The sequence below is a fragment of the Dipodomys spectabilis genome, unplaced genomic scaffold (assembly GCF_019054845.1).
Source record: "Dipodomys spectabilis isolate Male_0828 unplaced genomic scaffold, ASM1905484v1 ptg000344l, whole genome shotgun sequence".
Taxonomy (NCBI): Eukaryota; Metazoa; Chordata; class Mammalia; order Rodentia; family Heteromyidae; genus Dipodomys; species Dipodomys spectabilis.
Genome location: NW_024871021.1, coordinates 2,149,039 through 2,165,111, shown reverse-complemented (window position 1 = coordinate 2,165,111; position 16,073 = coordinate 2,149,039). Strand labels below are relative to the sequence as shown.

At 40.6% G+C, this 16,073-nt stretch overlaps 1 protein-coding gene across 1 annotated transcript; it reads right to left on the bottom strand.

The window, feature by feature from the left end:
- Nucleotides 1-4,757: 4,757 nt before the first annotated feature.
- Nucleotides 4,758-12,874, bottom strand: LOC122095335 (tubulin beta-7 chain-like). The gene is given in 6 exon segments (XM_042665785.1): nucleotides 4,758-4,879; nucleotides 6,375-6,489; nucleotides 7,106-7,182; nucleotides 7,687-7,782; nucleotides 11,864-11,971; nucleotides 12,814-12,874. Coding segments are annotated over 6 exon segments (579 nt in total).
- Nucleotides 12,875-16,073: the final 3,199 nt, after the last annotated feature.

The window sequence follows — 16,073 nt, the reverse complement described above, 5'->3', positions numbered from 1 at the left end:
AAATTAGAATCCAAAAAAACTATAGAAAGAATCAACAAAACAAAGAGTTGGTTCTTCGAAAAACTTAACAAAATTGACAGACCCTTAGCAAATCTTATCAGAAAAAGAAGAGAACACACCCAAATTAATAAACTCAGAGATGAGAATGGAAACATAACCACGGAAACAACCAAGATTCAGAACATTATAAGGGAATACTTCTCAAAACTTTATGCTAATAAGTTTGAGAACTTGACAGAAATGGACCTCTTCCTAGCAAATATTGACATGCCAAAACTAAACCAAGATGAGGTAAACTATCTTAACAGGCCCATACCAAGCATTGAAATAGAAACAGCAATAAGAGACCTCCCAGCTAAGAAAAGTCCAGGACCAGATGGTTTTACAGCGGAATTTTACAAGGCCTTCAAAACAGAGCTCACACCAATTCTCCTCCAACTCTTCAATGAAATTGAAAGAGAAAGCTCACTACCGAACACATTCTATGAAGCCATCATAAACCTCATCCCAAAACCAGGCAGGGACTCATCAAAGAAAGAGAACTATAGACCCATTTCTTTGATGAACATTGATGCAAAACTTCTCAACAAAATTTTGGCCAACCGACTTCAACAATTCATCCAAAAAATCATACACCACGATCAAACAGGATTCATTTCAGGGATGCAAAGCTGGTTCAATATACGCAAATCAATTAATATTATTCATCACATCAACAGGAGCAAGAATAAGAACCACATGGTTATCTCAATAGACGCAGAAAAAGCATTCGACAAGATCCAACACCCCTTTATGATGAAGGTTTTGGAAAAATTAGGAATCCATGGAACATTCCTCAATACAATAAAGGCTGTATATGACAAACCTACAGCCAGCATAATACTCAATGGTGAAAAACTAAAGCCATTTCCCCTTAACTCAGGAACAAGACAAGGATGCCCACTCTCTCCACTTCTCTTCAATCTAGTATTAGAATGCCTAGCTACAGCAATAAGACAAGATGCAGACATAAAGGGGATCCAAATAGGGAAACAAGAAATAAAACTCTCCCTCTTTGCAGATGACATGATCTTGTATTTAAAGAATCCCATAGACTCCACTCCCAAATTACTCAAGCTGATTCAAAACTTTGGCAAAGTAGCAGGTTATAAAATTAACCCCCAAAAATCAATGGCTTTTCTGTATGCCAACAATGAGAAAACTGTGGCTGAAATTAGGAAAGCAACTCCATTTGTAATAGCCCCACAAAAAATAAAATACCTAGGAATTAACTTAACTAAAGAAGTGAAGGACCTCTATGATGAAAACTTTAAAATCTTGAAAAAGGAAATCAACACAGAACTTAAAAAATGGCAAAACCTCCCATGCTCCTGGATTGGAAAGATTAACATCGTGAAAATGGCAATACTTCCCAAGGCTATCTACAAATTCAACGCAATACCTATCAAAATTCCACCCTCATTCTTCCAGGAAATAGAAGAGGCAATCCAAAAATTCATATGGAACAATAAAAGACCCCGAATAGCAAAAACGCTCCTCAACGGAAAGAACACTGCTGGAAGAATATCAATACCAAATTTCAAACTCTACTATAAAGCCATAGTAATCAAAACAGCTTGGTATTGGCATAAGAACAGACCTCAGGACCAATGGAATAGAATTGAAAACCCAGAAATGAACCTACAGACCTATAGCCATCTAATCTTCGATAAGGGAGCTAAAACAATAGAATGGAAGACAGACAGCCTCTTCAGTAAATGGTGCAGGCAAAACTGGTTAACTACATGTAGAAAACTAAAGCTAGATCCTTATATATCACCCTGCACCAGAATCAACTCCAAATGGATCAAAGACCTTGAACTCAAAGCAGACACTCTGAAAACATTACAGGATGGAATAGGAGAAACCCTGGGTCTCCTTGGCTCAGGCCGAAATTTTCTGAATAGAGACCCGGAAACACAACAAATCAAAGAAAGGTTGGACAAATGGGATTGCATAAGGTTGCAGAGCTTCTGCAGGGCAAATGACATAGCTAGCAAGATCAATAGAAAGCCCACGGATTGGGAGAAGATCTTTACTAGCCATACAACGGACAAGGGTCTCATATCTAAAATATACTTGGAACTCAAAAAATTAAACCACCCAACAACAAATCCTCAAAGAAACAACTGCCCAATAAGTAAGTGGGCGAAAGACTTAAAGAGAAGCTTCTCTGAAGAAGAAAGAAGGATGGCCAATAGACACATGAAGAAATGTTCAACATCCCTAGCCATAAAAGAAATGCAAATCAAAACAACATTGAGATATCACCTCACTCCAGTTAGAACAGCAAAAATCAAGAACTCTAACAACAACAGATGCTGGAGGGGATGTGGACAGAAAGGAACCTTACTTCATTGTTGGTGGGAATGTAAACTTGTTCAACCACTTTGGAAAGCAGTATGGAGGTTCCTCAAAAGACTTCACATAGAACTCCCCTATGACCCAGCAATCCCACTTTTGGGCATTTACCCTAATGTTTACAAAAAAGACCACACTAAAGCTACTAGCACAACTATGTTTATTGCAGCATTATTTACCATAGCTAAGATATGGAACCAACCCAGATGCCCCTCAGTAGATGAATGGATCAAGAAAATGTGGTATATATACACAATGGAATTCTATGCCTCCATCAGAAAGAATGACATTTCCCCATTTGTTAGGAAATGGAAAGGCTTGGAAAAAATTATATTAAGTGAAGTAAGCCAGGCCCAAAGAAACATAGGTCCCATGGTTTCCCTTATTTGCAATATCTAGTATAGGTATGAGTCAAGCGGAAAAAGTCAGATAATGTGATGTTAGGAAAACGAACCCTCAAATATGTATTTTAATGTTTTTGTTTCTTTCATGCATGTGTTTCTAATGCATTTATAAGATTATTTCTTTGTTGCTTTGTATGTCCCTCCCCCACAGTGTAACCCCCGCTTTCACTATATTTGATGTCAGTATAACATGTGGAGGAGACGGGGACAAACAAGTCGTTTAAGGATTCAGGTGGACCTGTTGCAACAATCAGAAGTACAAAATGTCATGTCAAAACCAGCTTTACAATGTCGGAGTGGGGGGGGGAGATGGTTTTGATTGGGTGGGGGGGAGGGGGGAGGGGGGGGAAGGGAGGTGAAGGGTAAACAAAGGAGGAGGCTGCAATGCTTGGTAAGAAATGTATGCATTATCCTTCCCATGTAATTGTAACCCCTCTGTACAGTATGTTCTCATATAAAATAAAATTAAATTAGAAAAAAAAAAAAAGAGCCATGAAGTAAAGCAGTCATACAGAAATGCAAAGCACATGACTCCCACCTCTGGGTTTACAGAGTTCTTCTCAGATTATTTTGTGGATAACAAGATGTGGGTGAATCGTCTTGCTTCCTGAAAAATATCTCTGTATAGGTAGGCACTCTTTGCCTCACACTGAAAGGCAACCACTTGTCCAAAGGCTGGTCTCATCTGTGGCCAATAAATTTCCTTTTCCCAGCCATCACTCCTTTAACAGACATCTGTAGGTTGGCTGATAGCACATCCATGAATGGGGATGTACCTGAGAAGGGTTTGAAATCATAGTGGTCCATGATGTCTTATCACCATTTCTCTCCCACTGTCATTTCAGAATTAGACCAGAAGCTGGTTGCAATCACAGCACATATCAACACAAGACTGTCAATACCAGAACCTTGTCAAAGTCTACTTCAAAGATACCTTTCAGTTTCAATCTATGTCTGACAGAATGCCCACCCCCTACTTTTTTGGTCTAGGATACGTACAGCTATAAACTGGGAGACTTTTAGAGAATGAGATTAGAAAGAATGGGTCTCCTGGACAGGATATTCTATAGGTATGACAAGTTGGAAGGAAAAAGGAACAGCATAAGGAAATACCATTAACAAAGCCAAAGTGGTCAAAAGACACCTCTCCAATGCAAGAAAGTCCTTCTGACAAACCTGTTCTTGTTGGGCCATGGCCTGGTATGGTGGTGCCACTTTACACTCTGGTCCCATTAGAGTAACATACATGTCATGGTTTCTTCCTCCCATGGCCTAGGCTGACTACCAGAGGTCCATCCCCTGTTTCTACCTCTGCTTTCTAAAAGGGTACACACATCAAGGGGCTCTCTTCTTTCCCCCTACAAACATTCTACCTGTGTTCCCTCAGGACACAACTTCTCAATGCCAATCTGGGTGCTGTTTTTCTATGAGTCCTAATGTATCCTCTCCTGAGCGTAACATTACTTGCCTTTCCTCTCTTTGGTGCTGGGGACTGAACTGAGAGTCTTGTGCATGCCAGGCATGTACTCTACCACTGAGCTGTATCTTCACCTCTGAACTTTGCTTATCATGCTTGTCAAGAACTCTATTAAGTATTTGATACAATTACTAAGGTACGTGAAAATAAGGGAGATGCTGCACTTTGCAATTGGACAAAAAAATCACCTATCTATAGGAATTAATTCAACATTAGCTTGTGTGGCAATGAATGCAAAGCTCTGGCTAGGAGAAAACAAAAGCCATTCCTGAGAAATTCATGGTGATCTACTGGTAAAATTATCAACAGGAGTTTTCTAAGATGTGAGGCATGAGTCATTAATTATGAACCATAACTACTTCAAAATTGTAAAGAAATAAGCCAAAGCCACCAGAAAAGACTCATAAATGGGTACTTAAGAGAAATCAAAAATGTTCTTAGTCAAACACTGGTAGATAGGCTGGGTGGTGCCTCCATCACAGCTTGCCCTCAATTCTTAACCCACTGAGGGATGAAAGTGCCTTGGCCATGCTTGCCTTCAGTTCTGACCCAGCAGCCTTAGAAGATTTGGGGTCATCCGACCTGGTCAGTTCTAGGACTAGAGACCCTGAGGTGTCAACACTTACTCCTTAGGACTCCTACAATGGAAGCTATTTGCACTTTGATCTGCCCTGGGGCAAGGACAGAAAACAACCTGTTTCTAGTCACAGATCACCCTCTGGGACAGTTTACTTCCTAATGAGTGAGGCCAGCTTGGCATAAAGATCTCTATCCCATCCCTTCCCACCCTACCCCAACCTCATGCCTGGTAAAGGAAAGCTTATGGAACTTACCATCTCCCAACTTTACTAGCAGTGAGGGACTTCCACCTCATCCAGTAGTACCTTTTCCTTAGAGCTTTCTATAAGTTGCAGTATTCCCATAGGTCCTGTTTCTGAAGAAAAAGGGACTCTTACAGGTTATTGGTTGCCATGGAAGAATGCTTGGCACAGACAACCTGCCTGGAGCCTCACTGAGGGAAGAGTGAAAGATTCTGGCAAAAAGAATCAGTGACTGATTTGGCTTCCAGTGAAAACAAAAGTCTTCAATCTCTTCCTGGCCATTGTAGGTTCTAAACAATTGAGATTTCTGTCTCACTCATGTAAAGTAAACATACCCAACAGGCTAGATCCATCCATCCCTTATGTCCTTACAACACCCTGTGGGCCTCAGACAGCTTTCACTGCTGGAAAAAATGAACATGAGTATGGGTCATTGGGAGAGGCCATGTCTCCCCTCCTCTGTTTGACTTGGAAGTACTGTGTCAAGCAGTTGGGACTGGTCAATACACTATGGGACTGGTCAGCTTCTCAGCCTCTCATTCCCTCAAACAGCTAGAGTCATTTCTGTACTTAAAGTTGCCAGATGCCTTGAGAAACTATCCTGGCAACCAAGAACTTGCACTCATCCTGTGAGTGCTGCTTCATTGCCAATTGAACTCTAAACACAGGGATCAGTGTTCCTGATATTGTTTCTGGAGAATGTGATTGAAATCCCTCTGATGGATAATGAGACAAAAACCTGTGGCTGTCTGAAGGAGAAGTAGCATCTGGATCTAGTTTTCTTTCTCTCCAAACTGCTTTTTGCTACTGGCATGCTTTTGGGAGATTGAAAACTATAAAACTGGGCCAAGGGGAAAAAACAACAACATTGGCTCTTGTCATCCTCCTCTTCAAAATAGCAGAAACACCATGAATTTAATACTACTCTTGAGCACCAGTCCTATATTGCTAAGATTAAATCCTCCTGGCCAAATTTATATTTCAAATACACTGAAAGAATAAAAAGGATTCTAAAGAAGAATAAGGGCTCAGGGTATAAAATGTATACTTTTTTATTTATATAAATAGGGTTTTTAAACAATAATATTTAAAAGAAATCTGCATTTTTACATTCACCGTCAGTGAATTCCTGACAGGGAAGGCTGAGCATGATGATACATAGCAAGGTCCCACTGCAGGACAACAGTAGCTCAGGAAAGCACCATTCATTTGAGAAGCAGTAGGCAGGCTCTGGCATTCCTGTTGCACTGCTGGCAATGGGAAATCTTAGACCTTTTCCTCCACAAGACTTCTTCAAATTCCCCCTGCCAAGATGCCACTGCTGATACTTGGACACCAGGTCGTTGATGTTGCTCTCAGCCTCAGTGAACTCCGTCTCGTCCATGCCCTCGCCCGTGTACCAGTGCAAGAATGCCTTGTGCCTCAACGTGGCACTGAACTGCTCTGAGGTGTGCTTAAAGGGTTCCTGGATGACCGTGTTGTTGCCAATGAATGTGGCCAACATCGTGAGGCCATGCGGGGGGATGTCACACACAGGTGTGAAAGCAGATGTCATACAGGGCCTCGTTGTCAATGCAGAAAGTTTCATCTGCATTTTCCACCAACTGGTGGACAGACAAGATGATATTGTAGGGTTAGGTGAGGATGATAGGGTTAGGTGGATAAAGGCTCAGCCCAGCACTGGGAACTAGAGTGTTTGGATGTTAGGGAGGAGGGGTGCCTGTTAGCCATCTCCTATGGACTATGATGACATACCAAATATGCAGTTGTCTGGTCTGAAACTCTGGCCAAATGGTTCCGATCTCACTGAGTCTAAGGTGCCAGTGTCCAACATCTTGGGCAAGGGATGACACTGAAGGTGTTCATGATTCTATCAGGGAACTCCTCTCGGATCTTGTTGAGAATCAGGGTGCCCATGCCTGACCTGGTGCCACCTCCCAGGGAGTTGGCCAGCTACAAACCCTGGAGACAGCCACACCTTTCCACCTCACCATTTCCAGCACTGATTCCAGCAGCTCGGCTCCCTCTGTGTAGTGGCTGTTGGCCCGGTTCTGGCCTATCAGACACAAAGACATGATGAGACACATACTCCAGGAATAATGACTGTGCTATTTGCATTGTGAAGGCTATAGGCTCTTCTGAGCAACTTTTGCTATTATTTTAGATACACTTTGGTGGAATAAAGGAAATGTTTTCTTTTTTGGGGTCCAGTCGTGGGCCTGAACTCTAGACCTGGGCGCTGACCCTCAGTTCTTCAGCTCAAGACTAGCGCTCTACCACTTAAGTCCTGAAGTCGTTCCCTGTTATTGCCAGGCATTTGAAATCGCCATCAGCGCTGAGGACCTTGTTGGAAGCTTTCCTTGCTCGCTGTTCATTCCCTTCAGAGGCTGCTTGCAGACTGGCATTTATCTGTGCTGATTGAGTGGCCAGGGACATGATATGTCTGAAATAAGTGGTTTAGGTGAGGATGATATCTAGATGGATAAAGGCTCAGCTCACCACTGGGAACTGGAGTGCCTGGATGTTAGGGAAGAGGGGTGCCTGTTAGCCATCTTCCATGGACCATGATGACATACTAAATATGAAGTTTCTGGTCTGAAACTCTATGGTTCCGATCTTACTGAGTCTAAGGTGCCAGGCTCTAGGTCCACCATGATGGCCCGAGGAACATATTTGTTGGCTGTGGGAACAAGAGTTAACTTAGGCCTATACTTGACAAGGAACTTAGGGGCAGAGCTTATGATTCTAAGTGGCTCTCAGCATTCATTACAGAAATTACAGCATTTCAGACATGGAAACAGAAAAGATATCTTGAGCATGAACCCCCATGCAAGAGGCTTCAGCAACTTTAAGGACGTTGGCAGTTGTCTATTTTCATGAATATTCATTCCTTTGCTTTGGGCATGGTGGCTGAAATCTCAGCTACTCAGGAGGCAAAGATGAGCATCAGGCTTTGAGTCTAATGGGGCAAAAGAAAGATGACAATATTTTTTTTGGTTCATCATGGGGCTTGAACTCTGGGCCTGGGCACTGTCCCTCAGCTCTTCAGCTCAAGGCTAGCATTCTATCACTTGAGGCACATTCCCACTTTTAGTTTTCTGAGTTGTTTATTGGAGATAAAGGTCTCAGGGACTTTCCTGCCCAGGCTGGATTTGAACCATGATTCTCATTTCTCAGCCTCCTGAGTAGCTAGGATTACTGGTGTGAGTCACCATTGCCTATCAGCAAGAACCTTTCTCTTTTTTTGTTAATTTTGTTTTTATTGGAAAGGTGCTGTATAGAGGAGTTACAGTTACCAGAGTAAGGAAATGAGAACATTTATTGTCGAACATTGTTACACACTCCTTTGTTGTTCTCCCACTATCCCTTCCCTTCCCCAATTACCTTTCTCAAGAAAGTAGCTAAGTGCTGAGCACCAGTGCTTCATGCCTATATTCCTAGCTACTCTGAAGTTAGAGATCAGAGGATCGCTGTTCAAAGCCAGTTTGGGCAGGGTAAGTCTGTGAGACTCTTATCTTCAATAAACTAATAGAAAACCAGAAATGGAACTGTGGCTTAAGTGGTAGAGCTGCTTGCCTTGAGCTGAAGAGTTGGGGCACAGTGTATAGGCCCAGAGTTTAAGCCCCACTGCCAACAAAAAAACAAACAAACAAACAAACAAACAAAAGAGCCAGGTGTGGCTCTTCAGCAAGTAGATGTAGGGGGAATTCAAGTATAATGCTTTCCTGGGAAAAATACATAAAATACATATTTCTTGTGTTATAATGTTTCAATAATTGTTATCAAATAGCACATTTCCCTGTATTCAAATACTCAGAGCAACCTTGGACAATTACTTGCAATTTGCCATTTAACCTGATTTGTCAAAAGGGACATCAGTTAAAATGATATAAACATCAGTTTGAGACTGTCCCTTTTCCTAAACAATCACATGAAGAAAACTGGCCATCCTATCCTGCCTGATACACAGGATCTAATAAAGACACAACATAAAATACTGTTCATACGAGTGACACAATCCCACACAATGACTCTTAACCAAGGAACCACAAGATTAAAGTCATATATCTTACTTAAACTATATTAACACAAAATACCAAGGTGAGGACATCCCAAAATGTAGATCCATAAAACTCCAATACATTAAATAGCTTTGTCCTTTTGTTTGCACTTTTTCATTGGTTTATAACACAGGAAAACCAATTATCTACGGTTCTGTTTGTATACAATAATGTAGAATGGAAACTCTTTATATAAAATTAAATGAATTTCACATTGACTGTTACAAAAACTGAAAATCTACTCTGTAGACATCAGTTAGGTTGTTTGTATTAGGAAAGACAATATGAATCATTTAAAAGCAATGTTTACACATTATTATTGGGTTTTTCTACATCACAGCAATGTTTTTCACTTTAAAAACTTTAAAAAGAATTGGTTGTTGGCTAAGTATTCATATTCAAAATGCTCAAGACCAGAACTGTTATAGATTTCAGGGTGAGACACTTTATGCTTTGTGATTTGGACTATTCACATATATATTAGTGACTGAACATCCCTCTTTAAATTTTTAAAATTTTCAATTTCAAAATGATTTTTAGAAATTTAATCTGTATTTTAAAGAGGGCAATGCAACTGGGCTCTGGTTCCTGAAGGGTGTAATTCTAGCTACTCAAAAGTCTGAGATCTAAGGATCGCAGATTGAAGCCAGCTGGGGCAGGAAATTCTGGGAGACTCTCCTCTCCAAAAAACTACCTGAAATATTTGGTGCCATGCCACCTCCTGCGGAATCTGCATGAGATATCACCTTAGACAAAGACCTTCAAGGGAGCATGCCTGCAGGAAGAGTGTGTTGGTTCAAGGCTTCCCATACATTCGGCTGCACCTTTATATCCTCTACCTTTATTCTTACATTATTCTTACCTATATTCTTCTTGGCTGGACATTCATTGCCTTTATTCTCATTTTGGCTATTTTTCTATTGATCCACGAACAAAGCATGTTGTTTCTTTCCAGTCCAATAGAGATAGCTTCTCTAAATAGTAAAGACTAGGACCAAAGATTAAATGTGGGCGATGCCCCAATCAATCTATCGTCTGATGTGATGCTACCTCCAAAACTCCTACAACTTCACAAGTGGTTTTGTGGCTCACACATAGTAAACATAAAAACAAAATTTCCAGATATGTTACAACAAGCAGAATTAATGAATTAAACTAAGCTAGAAGGAGTTATCCCAGAAGCTCAGAGAGTTCTAAAAAAAGGAACCCCTGATAATAAAAGGAAAAGAAAGATTCCCCCAACAGTTATGATTAAGTTTAGTCCAGCTTACATTATAGGGGATAGATGGTGGTTTCCCACAAAATATAAAGTTAGTGACATCACATTTCCTGAACCGACTGATGAACCATTGCCTTATACAGGAGCTGATAAAGATGTAAATAGATAGATTAATGTAAAAGACAAAAAGGTATTTTGGAACTCATTAGATTTTGTGCAAAGATTAGGTAGATCTAGACCATTATGGTGTTTATTATTAAAACGACAATAAGATAGTTTAAATTAATAATTAGAAATTTATGTGAACAAATATTGGGATTAAAATTATAGAAAACGGAGAATGTTTGACTCAACCTGGAAGTGGTTTTTAGGATAGTTTCAAAGGGACTTAAAAGTATATGAAAAAAATAAAAAGAGTACAATATAAGTACAACCCTGTCTTAGGTTTGTTAATTAGTAAACATAAAAAGGCTGAATAGATGACGCATTCTATTTACCTATATGCTAGACTTGTTTCGCATCACTTAGCTTAAACAGTTGGTGGGATAGTCATCAATTTTCATGTAATCCATCAATGCTTTGCTTTTCTTAAAAATTGATTATGTGCTTAAATAAACAAAAAAATCTATGTCACAATCTCACACTGCATAAAAATGTTAATTCTCCTCAATAAAGATACACTCAGATTCAACTCTTTTGAGTCTGTGTCTGTTTGTCACTTCGTAGACTCCTTGCCCACCTATACCGAGATCTTTGTCCCACCGGTCCCAGTGCTCCGGCCGAGCTGGTCTTTCGCAAGTTGGTACTGGAGATGTGGCTTAAGTGGTAGAACATTAGCCTTTAGCAAAAGAAGCTCATGGTCACTGCCCAGGCCTTGAGCTTAGAAGGATGACTAGCACACAACAAAATGGAATTGAATGGTATTTAAATTATATTTTATCAATTGTTTTAGAATACATATTTAGGCAGTCTCATTTTTAATGATGTAAAACAGGCTCATGCCTGTAATCCTCACTACTCAGGAGGCTGAGGTCAGAGGATCACAGTTCAAAGCCAGCCAGGGCAGGAAAAGACGGCGAGACACTATCTCCAATAAACCACCAGAAAACCAGAAGTGGCGCTGTGGCTTAAGTGGTAGAGCTGCTTGTCTTGAGTTGAAAAGATGAGGGAAAATGCCTATGCCCAGAGTTGAAGCCCCATGACCAAAAGAAAAAAAATCCAGGTGTGGCTAGTCAGCAAGTATAGGTAGGGGGAATTCAGTAAAAGGCTTTCCTGAGGAAATTCACAAGAGTATACTCAAAAATTAAAACAAGATATATGGTGGAGTGGCTCAGGTGGATCCAGCACTTGGCTTACAAGATCGAGGCCCCAAATTCGAACTACAATACCACCCTAAGAAAGGCAGGAACTCCTTCCTTGTCATTAGTATTCCCCGGGGACCTATTCTGCCACGGTATTGGAAGCCAGAGGAAGACACTCACCAGCTGCCTCATTGTAATACACCTCGACTCTCTGCAGCTGTACGCTACTTTCTCCATAGTAGTTGCCAGAGCCGTCAATGTTGTGCTCATCGCTTAGATTTCCCAAAACTGAGATGGAAATAGAAGTGCATTATGGCATAGAATGTTAGCTGTCCAAACAATGGATTTTAAAATAACTATAAGAAACCCAAGTCCTGTTGACACAAATATTTTTGTAAAAAAAATTAGATTTTCTAAATTTAAAAAAGCACAAAAATTGATGGTATTTTAGTTTTGTTAATCTCTTTACTATCTGGCTGAATAGACACCATCTAGGTCCTCCTATGAGTATTCCATCTTATGGGATACCATATTCTGTTTGGATTCTATGATGAGAACCTGGCCTTACATGGACATGAAATTGCCAAAGCAGTAACTTGAAGACTCAGCTAAAAGGGTCTCCAGAACCACAAGGGTCCTCAGAGCATACACCGACAACCACTGATTTAGAAAACACCCAACTTAAGGGAGCATGAAAACTCAGAGAAATTTGCATTAAGGTGGAAGAACTGTTCTCAATTATCAGTTACTCATCAGTTGACAAAAAGGGAATCCTCTGTATCTGTCAGCTCAAAGACACTGCACTCCTTTCATTCAAACCTGACCAAAAATGCATTAGTCTATTCCCAGGAAAGTAAGTACAATGACTTGAGTCTAAGGTAAGACTAAGACATGCAAGGGATTTGAAACCACCCCAGCCTTGCTTAAAAAAACACACCCATCTGGGCCACACAAATTAGGGAAATTGGGGAAGCTATCTGGTGGACTTGATTTCCAGGAAGTTAGGGACTACTATGAAGCCCCACCTACCTCAGCCTAGACATGACCACCACCACCTCCACCCTACAACACCATCCTCTTCCTCCTCATCCCCCTAAATTTGAGACTAGGATCCTAGGCCAGTGCCATGCTCCCCTTTGCGCCAATCTGGCTGCCACAGTGGCCTGCCTGTATGTACACGATCTCCCTCATGGTGTAGGGCTGCAGAGCAGTTGGATGTGTGTCTTCAGCATTGGTGCACACAGAGGCAAACAGGTAGGGCTGGGGAGCAGGAATCTAACACAGCCAACTCAGATCCCCATTTAAAACTCTGGTTGTTACAGGGGCAGAGGCGGTGGGGTGGACTTGGTAGGCAGAGCCAGCAGGTGCTCCAACTCATTCTCACTACTGCTGGGTAATCAGAGAAAGCTACCAGTTACCACTTAGTTTTGGCATCCAGCTGTCAGCCTCAAATCAATTAGCACAGTTGCCACTCTATTTGGAACCTCTTGTCACACTGCCACCCACCTCCCCACCCTGACTCACAAAAGAAGCTGAACCCTGGGATCCAGGAAGCAAGAGAAGGGGCTTCCTCTACACAAGGTACTTGTTCCAGAAGCCAAGAACAAGCCTACATTCAATTTTTGATTGGAGGCCCTAGAACTGAAGGGGCACTTTCAGCTGTGATCCCAAGAGCAAGCACAAACTGTTGGATTCCGTGACTGATCCACTTTCCATTCTGGGAAGAGTCATGGGTTTAGGGCTTTGCCTTCATACTCAGGTTTTCTTTTCTTTTCTCTTAAAAGTAGCTTGCTTTATAACTTAAGCCATAGGTCTACTACAGTCTACTTTTTGTTTCATTTGGCTTCTGCTCCGAGCGTGAGAACTCAGCTCCTGTTCTGTGTGTGTGTGTGTGTGTGTGTGTGTGTGTTTGGCCAGAGTTAGGCAGGTTGGTGTTAGGGCTTGAAATTAAGACCTGGTGACTCTTTGTGAGATGTTTACTATTATTGAGATTAGGTGATTACCTAAATTTCTCTTATTTCAGAATATTGTAGAATAGTGATATTTAGTTGAAGTCACAAACATATTTTAACCTTCACAATGCAAATTGTCATTATCATGGTCGATAAAGTTTGTGAATTCTATAAGCTTTGACAATTCAATTCTATAAGCTTTGATAATACAATAATTTCTTCCAGGTGATATTTACATTTCTTTCCTTTTGCTTACTGTAAGATGTTCTGTCTTTCACACTCATTCTTCTCCTCTCTTTCTGAGGTTTTATTGATTTACTTTTTTAACTGAAGGGTAGATGGCTCTACTACTTGAGCCACAGCTAAACTTCTGCCTTTTTTTAAGTGGTTAATATGAGGCAAGAATCCCATGGGTAGTCCAGGGCAGTACAGAGAGGCTTGAAATCTGAGGAACAGAGTTCAAAGTCAGCCTGGGAAGGAAAGTCAATGAGACTTTTATCTCCAGTCAACCTAATAGGCGGAAGATAGTAGAGCTGTAGCCATGAGCAAAACGCTTCAACTTTAAGTCCCTCTATTGAACACACTGAAGAAAGTTTCATGGACTTTTCTGACCAGGATGGCTTTGAACCATGATCTACAGATTTCAGTGTCCTTAGAATTCATAATAATAAGTATGAGTCAACATTTACAAATCTTTAATTACCTCTTCTTTCACCTTTTCAGTTATTTATTCTTTCTTTCTTTCTTTTTGGTATTTGTTCTTAGGTGCTAGTTCTTATGCTGTTTTTTTTTTCTTTCTCTTGAAACTACCATGCTCTACAACTTTGACCACAGGTGAACTACAGGCTGTTTTTCTTTTTTGTAGCTCTCTTTCTAGGGCTTAAACTCAGGTCACAGTGACTGAGTTTTATTTTTTTAAATTGAGTGGTGGTTGTTATGTCTTGAAATTAAGTCACGATGACTTTCCTTGAGGTTTATTTATTTTTACATTAATAGAAGCTGGTTTCACTACTTGAGCCACAGCTCAACTTTTGCATTTTTTGTGGTTAATAGGAGATTAGAATATCAAGAGCAAGTCAAGAGCATTACAGAGAGGACTGAAATCTGAGAATCATGGCTCAATGCCAGTCTTGGGCAAGAAAGTCAATGAGACAATTATCTCTACTAACCATCAAGAGGTAAGAAGTAGACCTCTAGCCATGAGCAAAACATAGCAAGTTCAAGATCCCATACTGAACACAGTAAAATATGTCTCCTGTACTTTCCTACCTGCACTGACTTTGAACCACAATCCTCAGATTTCAGTAATCTGAGCAGGTAGAATTACAGTTTTGACTTAGAAAGCCTTAATATGCTCCTTTTTGCACCTTTTCATTTATTTGATTGTCCCTTCCCACTTTTTCAAAGTTCATGTCCTTTATTATTAGGTCCTACCCATTTATGCTTAGCATTTATTAAATTAATCATTTTACTGATTTTGTCAGTTGTGGGGCTTGAACTCAGTGCCTAGGCACTGTCCGTCAGGGACACAGCAGGCATACTGCTACTTTCAGACACAGTGCCACTTCTACTTAGTTGGAAAAAACAGTCACCAGGGGACTTTTTAGACTAGGCTGGCTTCCAAATGTGACTCACAGATCTAAGCTTCCTGAGTAGCAAGTATTATAGGCATGAGCCAGGGGCACCTGGCTTGTTTTTTGTTTTTTTTTTTTACATCAATACTACCAGGCTCTACATTTAGGCCACACTACTTCACTGTCGATGAGATTTTTGGCCTTTTGTTTTTTGCTCAAAGCTACAGGAACAAAAACTCAACTCCTGAAGGGTTTTTTTTTTTTTTTTGGCAGTGGGGAGGCTTGAATTCAAGGCCTAGTGACTCTCGCTGAGGGTTGTTTTGTTTTGGGTATTTTGTTTTTCATTTCAAAGCTAGCAGGCTCTACTGGTTGAGCCTCAGCTCAACTTCCGCCTCTATTTTTCTTTTAGTGGTTAATAGCAGATAAGAGTCCCATGGGAACCAAAGCACTACACAATATCCTAAAATCTAAGGATTACAGTTTGAAGCCAGCCTGGGCTGGAAAGTCCATCAGTCTCATCTCCAATGAACCACATGAGACAGGAAGTAGTATTTTTAAACTTGAGTAAAAACCCTTAACTTCAAGCCCATTTCTAGCACACTCAAAAAGAAGTTAGTTTGACTTTCCTGCCCAGGCTGGATTTGAACTCTGATCTTTACATTTCAGCTTGTATTAAAGGTATGAGTCTATATTTAAAAAAAACTAATTGGCCCTTTTTTCTTCACATACATTTACTCATTTGTTTGTTCCCTGTCTTGTTTTTAGGGCCTCACCAATCTTGCTGAAGGATAGCATGCTCTAAAACTGTAGTAACAGTTGCAATTTGGTTCATTTTTTGGCTTTGGTGGTTAGTAGGAGGTAAGT